General features: G+C 46.2%; 2 protein-coding genes across 2 annotated transcripts; both read right to left on the bottom strand.

Annotated features, from left to right (window-relative positions):
- Positions 2924 to 16523, bottom strand: LOC8055809. Its single transcript, XM_002460154.2, has 16 exons — positions 16221 to 16523; positions 15177 to 15267; positions 14999 to 15089; positions 14818 to 14902; positions 14261 to 14330; positions 7180 to 7249; positions 6838 to 6883; positions 6698 to 6749; positions 6503 to 6571; positions 5866 to 6071; positions 5686 to 5760; positions 4873 to 4942; positions 4720 to 4800; positions 4355 to 4434; positions 3572 to 4250; positions 2924 to 3464 (listed from the first exon to the last, which is right to left on the bottom strand). Exons 1-15 carry the CDS (start codon positions 16415 to 16417, stop codon positions 4139 to 4141), a joined length of 1395 nt encoding a protein of 464 aa, XP_002460199.2. The 5' UTR covers positions 16418 to 16523; the 3' UTR covers positions 2924 to 3464; positions 3572 to 4138.
- LOC110432515 (5'-3' exoribonuclease 2-like) lies at positions 12127 to 14222 on the bottom strand. Its single transcript, XM_021453115.1, has 2 exons — positions 12596 to 14222; positions 12127 to 12362 (listed from the first exon to the last, which is right to left on the bottom strand). Exons 1-2 carry the CDS (start codon positions 13452 to 13454, stop codon positions 12325 to 12327), a joined length of 897 nt encoding a protein of 298 aa, XP_021308790.1. The 5' UTR covers positions 13455 to 14222; the 3' UTR covers positions 12127 to 12324.

Genomic DNA, 16849 nt, shown 5'->3' with positions numbered 1-16849 from the left:
TTCTTTCATGCACAAAGCGAGTATAGCTATATATGACCTTCGATGTGCATTGCGCTCCATACAGGCATTCCAGGCCATGGAATAATGGTGCGTATGTTTATATGTCGCATGCACATGCAGTCGTGCATGATCGAACGACAGTGAAATAAAGCAACAAGGATGTGATAAGGTCGTCGTCCATACCATAACTAGCTTCATTTGGTTGCTTCTCGCCGTTGCCCTTTCCATTTCTGCATGCCGCCATTGTTGGGTCCTCCTCCATCCCCGGCCGGCCCCCTTGCCAAGTGCCAACCACAACAAGGCAAGAACCAGGACTAGAGACGTGCATGCGTAAATAAAGCCTAGCCTATATATATATATATATATATATATATATATATATATATATATATATATATATATATATATATCAGCATTCAATTCAACAGTACAGTGTACCCACGTGGATTTGGATCATCAGCCGATCGATACGGATAGAAAGAAAGGGCTATACCACCTAACAGTCGTGCGCAGATATATATTCACGCATACATGGTCGACGATCGGACGGTCAAGCGGTGGCTGCAAGCTAGCCCTAGCTAGCTAGCCTGCTCGTCGTCGAACGCTTTGGCTATAGCTCCTCGGCGGACCACACGCCGGCGTAGCTACGACAGGGTCATCCATATCGCCTGGGGATAATGCATGATGGCTGGCCGCGGTGCATATATATGCATGCATGCCGGCCGTACGTGCACGATGCACGCGTACGTACAGTGTGTGGTGGCTGGGAGTGTCGTATATACGTGTGTCCCGGGACGAGCATGCGTGTACTCGGTCTCGTCGATCGGTCTCTTCCTTTGCCCCCGGCCTTTTTGTGGTACCTAGCTAGCTACGAGAATAAGTTGAAGCAGCTAGATAGAAAAAGCTCACCCACACAGAATCGAGCTCACATGTACTGTGTGTAATGAAGTTATTACTGAGTGTGTGTATGTATATATATACTCTTTCTGTCTTTTTTTAATTGTTGTTCTCACTTCTGAAAAAAAGTCAAACATGCTCGTTACCTTGAACAAATATATACAAGAAATATTTAATATTTATGATACGTAATTGATTTCATCAGATAGATTGTTGAATCTATTTTTTTAGAAACGGTGGAGTGCACTATGAGCCAAGACGCCTCTACTCCACCCCCTCCGATCCTCCCCATCACCTTTGTAGCGCGCACGACAATAACGTCTAGTGGCAGGCGCAGCTTCAACGTCAATACCTAGCCACACAACGAGAGCAGCCAGTCTGCCACACTTGGGCGGCGACGCACGACATGGGAAGGGGCTGGATCCCGGAGCAAGGTAACCTCATTTACCTCATCGACTTCAACGGAGAGGTGAAGCCCTCTGCCATGCGTCTTGCGATGCATAATGCCAAGACCGCAGCATGAGTGCATGACAGGGTAAAAGCAGGGTTGTCAACCGCCGCCGCGGGGCAGGGGAAAAGCGAGGCACCAGCGGGTGACCGCTGCCGATCGAGGCAAAGGTGAGGTGCTTACGATCGCTGCCGATCAGGGCAAAGACGCAGTGAGGTTGGCAAAGCCGCCAACACGAAGGATTTGTTGCCGTCCATCAAGAACACGGGTCCTTTGAGCGTCGCGAAGGGAGTCAAAAAAGGCCGTCAATGGTGACACTAGTGACGGAAGGCGATGAGTGGTGCTCAGACAAGAGAAGAAGATAAGCTTATAATTTGTTGTTCGTTTGGCTGATAAGTCATGGCAAAAAGTACTGTTGGCTGATTTGTTGTGAAAGAAGAACACTGCTGAATGACTGACAGAAAGTACAATTTGTTGATAACTTAGCTAAAACTTATTGATAACTTCAATTGCTGAATGTTGCGGTGTTATTGAGCAGCAATAACATTGTATCTCTTGAGTGTCTCTAGCAGGTCTCATAAAAGTTATAGATCGTTTTGACTTTTCAAGACGAGCTATAAATTGTAACGGAGGGAGTACACGTTTAGATTTGTGCTCCTCCTAAAAATACTCGATTTGCGGGGGTATAACAGCCCCGATATTTTGCTTATACAGATAAAAAAAAACCCCAAATATACAGTAGCGCACAGTAGCCCACGTGAGACTGGACTGATAATTCTATACATAAGCCAAAAAATATAGAATACCAAGTGGATATTGGAAGTTGTTGGAGATGCTCTAAGGTCTAATAATTCCAACAATAGGTGGGGACTACAGCCGAACCCTTTGCGTGGATGGCCAGCAAACTGAAACCAGCAATAAACATTCCGCCAATCGAAAATGGCTGCACCTCGTTATTCCCTATCCTACCCAAACAAGCCCTAGCAAAGACATGGACAACGATAACACTGTGCGTGGGACGACATTTCCCAACTGGCCGGACAAGCAATTCCTGAGAAGACATTATCACCTCCTGGCCACTCACATCACATGCGTTGTGTAGTGCAAGTCCAAATTCATTCCATGCGTTGCACCTGAACCATTCCGCGACGCCGGCACAAGCAAAAGTACTGCGGCGTGCACGATCTCGTCTCGATCCTCCTCTGCCACTGCCACTGCCACGTACGGGTGCGTCCCATCTGACAAGCCCGTGGTCGATCATGGCCGCCGGTGAGAGGCAACAGCGACGCACGGCATGCGCGCCTGCAGCTCGCCATGCACTTGCAGAGAGATAGAAACAGGGAAGAGATGCCTGAATGTGACTTGATCTCCTGATCAAAGGATGCCTAGAGATCATCAACTTTAAAGACGACACTAGTATCTACACTGATTGTAGTGTACACACGTATGTGTATGTTTGCGTGCATGGTTGGTCTGAGTGTTAAGTGTCATGTAGTGTACACAATCAAAAAACATTGCAGATTTTAACTATGAAGCATCTAGGTAGCTTGATTAAATCATCTACAAATACTCGGCCCATATAAAATAACCAGTTATAATTAACATACAGTCAGCAGGAACAACCAGTACCAAACTTTTTGAAACATAGTTGAGACACCCTAGATACATCAATATCGGTGCAATATGACAGGATTATTCTAACCTACTGTATCTCCAAATACATGGTTCTCAGCTAACCATGAAGACATGTGCTTATCAGCATTGTCACCAGAATGTCCTCACATTCTGGATACATATGTGTATCACCACATAGATGTAGCAAAAGCTGGACTATTTCAACAAAGGTGACCTACACATGAAGCTAGCTATAACATGGATAAGGATGACAAAACTGGAATGACAAGTCCTTGCGAATAATGTGGAGCATGCACCTAGCAAGTTCTTGGCAAATACTGGCACCAGCACACAATCTTGGATGCCTTCCACGCTAGGCAGAGATCTCCAATCGAGTACCAGAGGATTGCAGACCGCAAGATATGCGAAATCATAGCAATGTGACAAAAGCACAAGCCACAAATGTTGACTTGAGAGCCAATTCTCGTACTGCAAAGTGATAGTTCTGGTATGGTGGAGAAAAGGCATATGAGGTCGACAAGCGCATACAAATAGATGCTAATGCTATCTCATTATTTGACATGACTAGGAGAAAGCTCAATGCTCTTATACCTTGGAGATAAAATTGATAGAGACATTATTGTCGCATCTGTACAGATGCCTTTATAAGCCGTTTACAGGTGGAGAACTCCACTGGAAAAGGTGGTGCCACTGTTGTGTGAATTCATGGATTCATCATAGTTGAACACTGGGAATTTGCCGCTTTGCTGAACTCCAAAGAAAATCTAAAACAACCTGAAGCTCCAGTTACACATGTTTGCAAGGTTTCCCATCAGCTGTTAAACAGAACTCGCTTGGGAACTAATCGAAACTGGCCAGATGTCATATATGGCTAGAGAACAAACTCAGTTATTTAAGTGGTTATTCGCACTGGCCATATATATGAGCAAGAATCCATATACTTCATCTTCCTTTGTGTCATATCACTGCAGACGGATGTGCATCGTGGCTTTTGTTTTTCTTGTGCTGCAATCTGACAATAGGAGACTTTCCTAGCTTCCTTCCAAATTTCATACCAAGAATTTCACAACCGGTCCTTCACTGCCAGGAATCAGGTGTGGGCTATCTTTGCCAACACCAGAAGTAGGTACCTTACAACTACTGTCGACATGTGAACTTTTAAACTGCATCACATAATGGATTGGCTGATATCACTGTATCATAAACAGATAACCTGCTCTCAACGGTCAATCGGCAAATTGGGCATGACTGACACTTGTTAGAGCAGGGCCTGCAAGGGAAACAAATGGAGAACTTTAGAATTATCATGCATATACAGATGACAAGAATATATCCAGAATGTACCAAAATATCAGGATGAACATTCAAGCTTACTCGCAGAGAACATGATGGCGGCAGGGAAGCATAACAATGCATATGTCTCTTTCAAAGCAAATTCGACACAAGATCCTTTCCTGCATTGACGCAAATATTCTGGTTGGATTAGTTCAGGCAAAGTTTGTAGTAAAAATTAGTCGGAAACATTTAGTGTGTATTAACCCTTTGATAATAGATGAACAATCTCTGTATGTTGTATGACAATGGTACAGCCTTTTGAATAAACTGTTGGAAACTTTAAAAGGCAAATAATGTCAATAATATTATGCAGATGGGGATAGCTGTTTGGAGATCTGTAAGTGAATACATGAAAATTGTGAAGAATGTTTTGGTGTGATGAAAAAGGGGATAGCAGGTAGTACATTTCTTAGACTATCACACTGCTGTTGGCTATGATTTGCCATTTCAGTTTGCTCTTCCAAGGCTAGTTGAAGTCTCTGTACCTAGAAGAGGACAAATGATTTATTAGCTCCATATAAACAAGGATGCTGTTACAAGAAGTATGGAAAAATAACCTCTTTGACAAGAACTTCCTTTGGCATCTCTTTTACCACCTCTGGTGGATAACTGCAAAAGGTACTATAGCTGCACATAACAAAACAGGAGATCAGTCATTGAAAGTGTTAAGCTACCCGAAAGCATTTAGAATGCATATGAAGCAACTTCCCCCTTCCCTCCCTCTTGATGAAGTATCAAACAGTGGCTTTACACCAATTTGTAACTTCAAAAGCGTCACTGTTATTCTGTTAAGCTCTACTCAGTAAAGCAATTAGCATAAGAAATCTTTTTAGTTATCTTTCTACATCTTGAGCCACCTAACCATAGGTGGGATCTCCTATATGTAATTTACATTTATGTATGGGCTTTAAATTATACAGAACATCTTTCAAACAATGGTCTTGTCTTCTTTTTCTTTCTTCTCTCTGCAAGTAAAAGATCTGTCTCCTTCCCCCATGAGACCATGATGTTCAATCCTAATCCTGCAACCCCCTCTTCCCCCTCTCCAAGCAAACAAAAAATGGTGGGACACATACCAATATGCTACTTTATGTTTAAGCTGAGATGGTGAGCTCCACGCAGCATGTCACAACAAAAAATATGTTGTCTACAAATTTATCCATAGACTACTGTTTTTAATATATTTAGATTGTAATGATGCATGGCATATACAAAAAGTAGCATCACGATTAGGATCCAACTAAAGTGCTCAGTGATTATAACCCTCATCCAAAATATCCACATACATCATGATTTTTTAAGGCACACATGCCATGAGTATGTCTAATGTCTATGCTCTAAACGACTAAACAGAATTCTGAAATGGATACCCAATATTATTTGCATAGCATAAGTGAGCCTGTTCCTCTTTGCTATCTTCATCAATAGACCACCAGTGAAGGAGCCTGATCAGGAATAAAGATTAATAAACTGAGAATTCCAACTACAACCCCTACAGTAGGTATGTAATTTGAACAGAGGTAATAGAGTAATGCTAAATAGCAAATAACCTTGAACCATATTGTATCATCATAAATAGCTCATCAACTTTGGAGGACACAGAAATATGTGCTTGACTGACAGTTCCATCTTTAAGTTTAGTAAGAAGCCTGTTGAAGAATCTCCAAACAGCAAAAGATACAGCAGCCACTTGTAGCAAAATTATGGGTAGAAAAATAGCTCTAATTGGGATAAAACGTGCGTTAGATGGAGTACCCTGCAATCAGATACAAATGGTACTCAGATTAGCAATGCACACAAGCAAGAGTTTCATGGGTGTACGGTTTAGCATTCACAGACAACATGTGCAGCAAGCTTGTACTGAGACATTCAAAACCATATTTGGGTTAAAAAAGAAGTATGATACTTAGTAATTTAGCACACAATCTTCACTATAAACTGTGTGGCAGTGATGAAAGGCAGCTCCAAGACTTGACCAAAAAATGTTTCTTTCTCAGAAAAAGGCAGCTGAAATATGCACAAGACCAGGATATGAAAGCTCAAAGGTCAAAAGGTACAATGTCTATATACACTACACATACAGCAATAGGTGCAAGTTATCAATGTCCAAATAACAACAGAGAAAAGTAGGCAGTCTGTATTTACTAAAAGAAAATAAAGCATCTGGAAATGGAGCTGAGAACAGACCTCTAAGCGCATACAAAGAAGAACTTGAAAAACTACTATAGGAATTATCAATACAGGACCTCCAATGTCCTGCAGACCACACAATTAGCCTATGTCAGCATCCTTTTTGGATAAAAATGGAACACTGCTGTTCCGAATGCACTCTGTCCATGTAAGATTGAATTTATTGTTATAAACGATTGAATGTCTACCGACCATTGGATTTGACCATCTTGTGCATGCTAGAAAAGCAAAGCACTGGGAAATCCTGTAAAGATGTCAAGTAATTAATAAGAACTGTCTAAAGTGATTACAAGCATTACAAGCATGATTTGAAATGGAGAAAAAGTATTTACCCAAAATTAATTAATAAATCCCACCACCCCAGAGTAACTGCATCACCTGGTGCATAAAGTTTAGCTGTCACTTAAAAAGTCAAAACATACCAGTGTACTCTCACCTACAGTTAATCACTATGAGTCTTGCATGGAACGTTTGTTATTTCTACCAGGGCATAAAATAAAATATAAACAAGTGGATCCTCAAGAATTTTCTGTAGTACTCCATCAAAAGATAATAAGTAAGCTATATGATTTTCAGGCCATTCAGGCGAAAGAGAAAAGAAAGACCAAGTCATATCATTCACTTTGGAACTTCTGAAAAGCAGCTCTGAACTCAATAGTATTCATATAGCTTACCACATAACTTCAGAAGCATGAGTGAAGTGGCTGCTAGTAGAAATACCATGGAAATTGCAACCCAGAAGTACTATGAAAAGACGAAGTTGTTAGTAATAGTTATAGCTTTAGTCTGCATATAAGGCATCTAGTCATCTACATTAATTAAAGGTCTCAAGGAATGCATCATTCATATATAGGCATAGCTATTGCTGGTATCCAATATACACATGGTTATATAATTTTATGTTGGATCATGCAGTAAAAAATTATAAAACAGATCAAATGGCATATTGTTGCAATTTGCAAATGTTCTACCTCTAACAAGTCATGGGTTAAAAAAATGCTTGGAGAAAGAAAACTGTAGACTTACATTCAATGACAGAGCAATGGATAGATTGATTTTTCCCAAAGCTTTGCTATCTAACAATGTATACATCTAATGGAGTTTGCAAAACTGAGGGGGAAGGGCATGGCGTGGCATGGCCCATGCTGGCCTCACTGAAGCTCGGTCGCTGCTTACATTCTCCTAAATTCTGTAGTTGTACTGTATGATATCCATTTACACTTTAGTTCTTTCAAGATTCAACTGCTATGTTTGAATACAATAGCCATTTCATAAATATACTTTTTGGAGCATGGTGGCACTAGTATTGGTAAAGATTCACATAACTAACTAGATTCAAGAAAGTCAAAACAAAATAGGACACAAACTGGTCCTTAATATAAAACATCAATCAAAATAATGCTAATATAAAATGAATGGTTGATTAGAGCTCCATATTCCAATGACACTAAGAGAAACGATCACAATTATTAGATATTAGTATTTCATAAATTTGGTTGCTAGAACTAAATGGAAAAAAACTGGAGATCGCAACTTCTGTCATGAAGACTCCAGGATAAGACTTAACTGAATGGTTTTAGCATCAATTGAAGAAAAGCTTGTCCGGGACTAGTCAAATGGTTTGAACATGTCCAATGGAGACTTCCAAAGGCACTGATGCATAGTGGAATCCTAAGGTGTGGCTATAATGTAAGAAGAGGTAAAGCAGCTATTCACATGCCTGATCATGAAGAGCCTTTAGATCCCCAATAATAATATTACTATTACTGATTATGCAGAATTAAGGCAAACACCTCATACCCCTTGGGTTGGGTGGCTTTGATTATATTAGTGTTTTCAAGACGTCCGATTAATCGCGACTAATCGTCCTGGACGGTTGGAGGTACTCGACCAGGGCCTCCGACTTGGCCAGAACGACCAGGAAACTGGTCGTCCGATTAGTCGTCGTCCAGACGCGATTAATCGTCCGTTCAGGTTGTCTGGCGTCCAGTCAGGAGATGGTCCAGTCAGTAGATGGGCTGCATCTCAGAGTTTGGGACTAGCTAGCTGCCTTATATTTTGGCCCAAGCCCATTAGGGTTTATGTTGTCTACCCCTCACTCATTTCAGCACAACACATTCATTCCTCTCCTCTCCTCCCGTCCAGCAGCAGCAGCCACCTCCATTGCTGCCCTCCTCTCCTCTCCACTCCTCTCCTCCCTTCTGTCTCCCAGCTGCTGCTCCTCCTCTCCTCTCCTCCCTTCCGTCTCTCAGCTTCTCCTCCCTCCCTTCCTCCCTTCCAGCTGCCCTCCCTCTCTTCCCTGCAAGCGTGCAGCTGCTGCTGCAAGCCTGCAGCTGTGCAAGGGAGGAAAGGGCTCTGCAGCTTTATTTTTCTATAGTTTCAGTTTGGCAGCAGCAGCCAGCAAGACAAGAAAGGGCTCTGCAGCAGCCAGGTAAGTGGCCAACTTATCTAGACTCTAGAGCCTAGAACATGTATATATATATGTGGTATAATGTGTATTGTATATAGCTACATAATATATGTGGTATATATCAGTCCCCATATGTGTAGGGGACGACCAGGACGTCCAGGGGACTCGTCCAGGGTCGATTAATCGTCCTGGACGACGACTAATCGTCTTGGACGACCTGGACGGTCCCCCGGTGTCCAGACACGACCAGCCGTCTTGAAAACATTGATTATATAGTCAATAATGACTTGAGTTACAAGTAAGCAATATACAATTAACCCCCTAGATATACATATATCTAACACTCCCCCGCAGTCGAAGCGGGAGATTCACGGACGCACAGACTGGACCTAAAATCACTGAACAACTGTACAGGAAGACCCTTAGTCATGATGTCAGCGAACTGATGAGACGACGGTACATGGAGGACCCGTATTTCGCCAAGAGCCACCTTCTCTCGGACGAAGTGAATGTCAATCTCAATATGTTTGGTCCGGCGATGATGAACAGGGTTAGCTGTCATATATACAGCGCTAACGTTGTCACAGAAGACAACTGTAGCCGACTGTAGAGGCAGATGGAGCTCCTGAAGAAGTTGGCGCAGCCAACAGCACTCGGCGACTGCATGAGCAACCGCTCGGTACTCCGCTTCGGCACTAGAGCGGGAGACAGTGGTCTGCCGTTTGGAAGACCAAGACACTAGCGTGTCACCGAGGAAGACACAGTAGCCTGACGTGGAGCGCCGGGAGTCAGGACAGCCAGCCCAGTCCGCATCAGAGTACGCCGTGAGAGAGCGAACAGGACCAGTGCCAATATGCAGACCTTGCGTAAGGGTGCCCTTGACATAGCGAAGAATGCGCTTGACGAGAGCAAGATGCGGCTCCCGCGGATCATGCATGAACAGACAGACCTGCTGAACTGCATATGCCAAGTCTGGACGTGTGAGTGTCAAATACTGCAGCGCACCAGCAAGGCTGCGGTAGAAAGCAGGGTCGTCGATGGGAGGACCATCAGCAGCGGACAGTTTGGACTTAGAGTCCACAGGCGTCGTGGTGGGATGGCACTCTGACATGCCAGCACGCTGGAGAAGCTCAACAGCATACTGTCGCTGGGAGAGGAACAGACCATCGGCCGTGCGCGTGACGGAGATGCCGAGGAAGTGGTGAAGCGCGCCGAGATCCGTCATCGCAAATTCTGAGCTAAGACGCTTAGTGATGCGACGAAGGAGTGCCGAAGAAGAGGCCGTCAGGACGATGTCGTCGACGTAGAGCAACAGGTAGGCGACACTATCTCTATCTTTATAAATAAAGAGAGACGCATCAGAGGCTGAGGGCTGGAACCGAGCTGTCGAAGATACGTGACAAACCGCTGGTGCCACGCCCGAGGTGCCTGTTTCAGACCATAAAGAGACCTCTGCAGCAAACAAACATGATCAGGAGCAGAAGGGTCAACGAAGCCTGGAGGCTGCTGACAGTAGACGGTCTCCTGAAGATGACCATGAAGAAAGGCGTTCTTCACGTCGAGCTGGTGGATCGGCCAAGAGCGCGAGGTAGCAATGCTGAGAACAACCCGGATGGTGGCCGGTTTAACAACTGGACTGAAGGTCTCATCGTAGTCGACGCCGTACTGTTGAGAGAAACCCCGGACAACCCAGCGAGCCTTGTGCCGAGCAAGCGAACCATTAGCATTATACTTGTGCTTGAAAATCCACTTGCCAGTGACGATGTTGGCGCGAGGTGGACGAGGAACTAGGCGCCAAGTGTTGTTATCAACGAGAGCCTGAAATTCCTCCGCCATAGCAGCACGCCACCGCGGATCAGCTAGCGCACTGCGATAGTTAGCTGGTAGTGGCGAGGCGACGGCGGTAGACAGGAAGGCGCTGTTGTAGTCAACGGGACGAATAGCACCAGATTGCAGCCTTGTAGTAGCACGAGCAGCAGGTGGGATTGCTGCAGCCGGGCCTCCTAGCAGTGGGGCACCTGGCTGTGCACCAGGGGCAGCAAGGTCACCTGTTGGCAGCGGGGCACCTGGCTGTGCACCAGGAGCGGGTGAGGCACCAGTAGCGCAGGCTGTGGTGCCCGCGGTCGGAGTAGGTGCTGAGGCCGGCGGCTTGGGACGACGGACGAAGACCCTGCCGAACCGCCCCGACGGGACCTGTGACGTCGGTGGAACGACTGGAACCACACGGCCGCAGGAGATGACGGCGGGGTCATCAAGAGGCGTAGAACCGGACGGGGGCACGAAGCCACGCCCGCCAGGCTGAGGCGGCGAGCCGGACGGGGGCACGAAACCACTCCCGCCAGGCGGAGTCGGCGAGTCGGACGGGGGTACAGAACCACGCCCGCCAGGCTGAGGTGCGACACCTTGAAGGAGTGGCATAAGGTCGTCACTGTCATCGACAAGGAAGTCGAGCGACGCCGGAGAGGAGAGCCCTGCAGTGTTAGCTGAAAAGGGAAAAATGGTCTCATCGAACACAACATGTCGAGATATGATGACGCGACGAGAGGACAGATCAAGGCAGCGATAGCCTTTGTGAGATGTCGGGTAGCCAAGGAACACACACGCAGAGGAACGTGGTGCGAGCTTATGGGGAATGTTGGCAGAAAGGTTAGGATAGCAGAGACACCCGAAAACACGAAGATTGGACAGATCAGGCGGCTGTCCATAAAGGCGAGAAAAAGGAATCTCATGAGAGATAGCAGAGCTCGGGCGGCGATTTAAGAGGTAGGTGGCGGTGGCGAGGGCTTCAGCCCAATAGGCTGAAGGCATGGAGGAGTGGAGAAGAAGAGTGCGGACTATATCGTTGAGAGTGCGCAAAACACGTTCAGCCTTGCCATTCTGGGCTGAAGTATAGGGGCAGGAAAGACGAAGGAGGATCCCATTGGATGCGAGAAAGGTTGTTGTGGCATTGTTCACAAATTCAGTGCCGTTATCTGCTTGGAAGCACTTAACGGGCAGCGCGAACTGGGTGCGAGCAAAGGCACAAAACTGAACTAGATGCTGATGAACATCAGACTTGCGCTTAAGTGGAAACGTCCAGCAGCAATGAGTGTAATCATCTAATATAACCAGGTAATAAGAATTGCCAGAAACACTAGAAACAGGAGATGTCCAAACATCACAGTGCAGTAGTTCAAATGGAGCCGAGGTACATTAAGAGGAACTACTAAAAGGAAGACGAACATGTTTGCCAAGCTGACAGGCATGGCAGATGCTAGTGAGACTCTTATTACAGGGGACTAAATGCTTGAGGCGAGTGAAAACTGCTGGACTAGGATGACCCAGACGACCGTGCCACAGGAGGGCGACATCGGATGAGGCGGCATAAGCTTGATGGGAGGCGGCAGGGAAGGTGTAGAGGTCGCCGGAGCTATTGCAGCGAAGCATCACCCGACTGGTCCGAGGATCCTTAACAGAAAAACCAAGAGCGTCAAATTCGACAGAACACTTGTTGTCACGAGTGAACTGACGTACGGAAAGGAGATTGCGAATAATGGATGGAACAATAAGAACATTATTTAGTGCAAAGTTGGAGGAAGGCGTGGAGAGAAGGCAGTTGCCCTGCCCAGTGACAGAGAGAGAGGTTCCATCACCGACAATGACAGACGGGGAGGAAGGAGAGGAGCGGAAAGTAAGGATACCGTCGTGGGAGTGCATGTGGGCAGTGGCGCCGGTGTCCATGACCCAAGGTGCGCCGCCTTGGTTCATAGACATCTGGTTCAGGGCAGCAACCAGGGCAGTAGGATCCCACTGCTGCTGCTGCGGTGGGGGCGCCGACATGGAGTATTGCAGGGGCGCGAAGGCAGTGTGCGCCTGGGGTGCTTGCCCGAGCACGCCAGGACCACCAGGAGGGTGCCAGGCAGGGCGCTGCCCAGTCTGGAAAGCAGCTGGGCTGAAGCAGAACCCTGGACCAGCGGGTTGGGCAGCCTGCTGCCAGTGACCGCCGGCTTGCTGCTGCTGCTGACCATTGCCACGGCGACCACCACGGCGGTTGTTGTTGTTGCGACCACCACCAGAGCCGCCCCCTCTAGAACCTGAGTTCCCCGCACGCTGCTGAGGAGGGGCGGCGGGAGAACCAGAGTTGGAGGAGCGGCAGGATGCATTGGTGCAGGTAGACGACGACGGAGGGCCTGCAAGCAGAGCAGTACCAGTCTGCACCTTGGACTCGTTGGCGAGGCGAAGCTCCTTGAGGACGAGCATGTTGCGAGCAGCAGCAAAGGACGGCAGCACGTCCTTGTTGACAATGTCGTCGGCAGTGCTGGAGTAGCGTGGGTTGAGACCACGCAGAAGGTTCAGCACGAGCTGGGAGTCGAGGATGGTGTGGCCGACGTCATGGAGGGAATCAGCGGTCTGCTTCATGCGTTGACAGAACTGGTCGATGGAGAGGTCGCCCTGTGTCATTGAATGGAACTGTTCCGCAAGGAAGACAGCACGTGGCGCCTTGTTGGCCTGGAACAGATCCGCGATCGCGACCCATAGGTCACGATGCTCGGGAGCCATGGCAAGGTCGAGGACGTCGTCAGCGACAGATCCGTAGATCCATCCACGAACAGCGCAGTCTGCAGCAACCCACGATGCATCGGTGGGAGCAAGTGCCAGAGAGCCGTCAACGTGGCCGCCGAGGTAGAACTTGCCGCAGAGGGAGGTGAAGAAGGCAGCCCACTTGTTGTAGTTAGGGTGAGCCAACTCCAACGTGATGGGAACATGGTGCTTCACGTTGACGGCGGCGTAGGGGGCGCGATGATGGGGGCGCCTTCACCAGATCCGAGAGAGGAGAGGTCGGCACTCTGGGTGCCGGAGGTTGCAGCAGAGGTTGCAGAAGAGGTAGACATGGTGGGAGGTGGAGCGGCGGCCTGAGAGAGACGGCGGCTGGGGGAAAAAGCGGCGGCCTGAGGGGGGCGGCGGCTGGTGGAGCAGCGGCGCCCTAGGGCACGGCGGTGGTGGAGGCGGCCAGGGGGTTAGGGCAGTGGAAGGGTAGGGATCGGGAGGGTATAAACCCTAGTAGCTTGATACCATGCAGAATTAAGGCAAACACCTCATACCCCTTGGGTTCGGTGGCTTTGATTATATAGTCAATAATGACTTGAGTTACAAGTAAGCAATATACAATTAACCCCCTAGATATACATATATCTAACAGATTACTTATATATTATTTTTGTTATCTTTCTTTTCCCTTTTTGTTGGTGGCTCATGTTGGGTTTCAACTTGTTTGGGATTAAAAGGCTTTGTTCTTGTTCTTGTTGGAAAGAACAGATTACCACAAACTGAAAGTTCAGGGGCTACAGGTGCAAGTCAAGTCTTACAGGAAGCCTCTCCCAAATTGCTTCGTCGGTTATAGTTTCTCCATGTCCAGGCATTAAAGCACCACACATCCTAATAAGAAGAAAAATGAGTAAGGAATAGTAAACAAATTGTGCAAATAAGCATGAACTAATAGGTATGTCTTTTACATTATTCTTTTCAGGACCTGTCAAATGACAAACAATAAATGTTCACCTCAAATGCCTGGTTCATTGTTCACACCATAGCAAAATTTTCTGGTACACCATAGAAACTTTTTTGGTAATTACTCTACAGTATACAAAAATCCTAGCAACAAATTTGAACTTACTAGTGAAAAATGATCGCTGACTATTACCATGATCCTTATATATTATGAAAAGACTAATATAGATTGGGATTACTATTCCAGAACATGAAGAATTTCTTATAGATTGGGATGACACTGTATAGGTTAGATTATTGATGTAGAAAAAGTAAAAGGGGAACTATAAAATGATTAGATGACAAAAAAGTTGTCATGTAATGCTTATTATTGATATAAGCAATTTGCACTTTTCCACTTGTTTTATGTGATTACCTGAAGTTGTCAACCAGTGTAATGATTTCTAAAGCCAAGAGTGGAAGAAACACAAGCTTTAAATCTATGAAAGGTTCCACATGACCTGAAAGACAAACAATTGAGACAGCAAGTGAAAAACAATCAATTCAGAATGCAAACAAACAAACTAGTGATAAATCACAGTACATAATGGATTCACCATTGTGGTTGAGGCCTTCCAGATAAACACAGAGAAGCAGCTCAAAAGCAACTAGCAACGGAGTTGCGACGATGGAATGGAATGGAACCCGCTGCACAGTTGAATGATCTAATTAACCTGCTTCTAGCAAACTTCAGAAAGAAGGTATTGACTTTGAAAGCAAAAGTAGAAAACACACTTGACAACTTTCAGGTGATGATGGAGCCGGTAACGAGAATAGGCATCGAGCAGCAACAGCATGGAACAACCATACAGGGATGAAAAGCACCCTGCAGTGTTGGTACTTATTTTGAGGATTCCAATATTGAGACAAGAAAGACTGACATTAAATGTGTGTTGTACCTGTTTCAGTGTTTCTAGCAATTTTATGACATACCCTGCAACATTCATGTCTGCAGATTCTTCATCAAGTTGCACGCACAAGACTAATGGGGTGTTTGGTTTGAGGGATGGGGTGATCCATAACCTTGTCATCCCTGACTTTTTCTTTTGGTTTGAGGAAAGTAATGAAACTGTGTCTGCCGAAGTTACTGTCACCCGAAATCTCAGCACCTTAATCGTTAAACCAGACGTACAAAGCATTTCTTGGCTGGTAAAAAACAAATAGATTGTTTGGTTGAGCAATCACTCATCCTAGATGAGGTGGCGTACCATGAGTCCATTCTAATTTGGTGGAATGACTCCATTCCTCGTATACTAATTATTAACTTGTGAAGAATGAACTGATGATGCATCAACCCATTCCATTTCACAGACCAAACACAAAAAAAAAAGTCAGTAATGAGTAACGCATTCCTCAAACCAAATAGCCTATAAATTTCCAATCATGGAAGGTATCTTCATACCCTGACCCAGGACAGGATGCAAGAGCGAATTTCCAATTCATTTACCCAGAAGGAATTTCAGAATCCCCTTAGTCAGTGACTCAGTTGCACGTGCAATTTGCCAAATCACCAACGCATCATGTCCTATGTTGCAAATGAAAAGGCTGCATGATAAATTAGGATGCCCGCACCATCCACCTCTCGTGCCCTCTGTAAGTTCCACAACCTCCATGGCTACATGATACTAGATACCCCAAACGATACACAATTTCTCCGAGCGAACTGGTACGGTACGGCCCTCGGCCCAGCGAAACGCGGGTCGCCACTAACATTTGCGCTTAGCAAAGTCCCACAGATGGATTGGATTGCTGGGCAGGAGTACATGATTTACAGCTTACCACCAGGAGAGCGAGAGGACGCCGTCGAGCTTGAGCGCGAGGAGCGTGGTGAAGCAGAGCAGCAGCGCGTGCGCCGCCGCCCCCTGCCCGGCCCTCCGCACCCGCTGCCACGTTGCAGACTGAGGCGGCGCGGCTGCCCCCGTCCCCCGCTCGGCGGCGGAACTTCCTGCGGCGTCGCCGGTTACTCCCCGTGCCATGAATGTGCGATGTGTGTGTGTGTGACTGTGAGGAGTGCGTGTGATCTGACGGTGGGCCGTTGCCTCGTTTCTCCCCGCTCGTTTCGGCTTTTCCGGCTGATGTGGTATCAGTTTTCAGTTGGCTCTCTATCTCGTAACTGTCAGACTGGGCCCACGGCTACAAGATCCTGCTGCCCTCCTATAGGCTGTTTACAACTGGTTCACAAAATCTGCTCCACGTCATTTTATAATTTTATTATTCACCTTTTATACTTGCTTTTTCTTTGAGATATATCAAAGGTGATATTTTAGGACTGTGTTTACAAAATCTGCTCCACATCGTTTTATATTTTGTTATCCACCTTTTATATTAGCTTTTTTCTTGAGATATATCAAATGTGATACTTTTTTGAGTGTCTATATATAAAACTCCACCATGAATTCGCTTCATAA

The sequence above is a fragment of the Sorghum bicolor genome, chromosome 2, assembly GCF_000003195.3.
Source record: "Sorghum bicolor cultivar BTx623 chromosome 2, Sorghum_bicolor_NCBIv3, whole genome shotgun sequence".
Taxonomy (NCBI): Eukaryota; Viridiplantae; Streptophyta; class Magnoliopsida; order Poales; family Poaceae; genus Sorghum; species Sorghum bicolor.
Note: the sequence above shows the minus strand (reverse complement) of the source record. Positions and strands in the feature narration are given on the sequence as shown.

Coding starts and splice junctions, on each gene's coding strand:
- LOC8055809 (XM_002460154.2), bottom strand. CDS start 16,417: ATGGCACGGGGAGTAACCGGCGACGCCGCAGGAAGTTCCGCCGCCGAG. Junction 15,090..15,176: donor CATCACCTGAAAGTTGTCAA/GTGTGTTTTCTA, acceptor TCAACTGTGCAG/CGGGTTCCATTCCATTCCAT. Junction 4,251..4,354: donor CGCCATCATGTTCTCTGCGA/GTAAGCTTGAAT, acceptor TTTCCCTTGCAG/GCCCTGCTCTAACAAGTGTC.
- LOC110432515 (XM_021453115.1), bottom strand. CDS start 13,454: ATGGCTCCCGAGCATCGTGACCTATGGGTCGCGATCGCGGATCTGTTC. Junction 12,363..12,595: donor CCACATGCACTCCCACGACG/GTATCCTTACTT, acceptor TTTTCTGTTAAG/GATCCTCGGACCAGTCGGGT.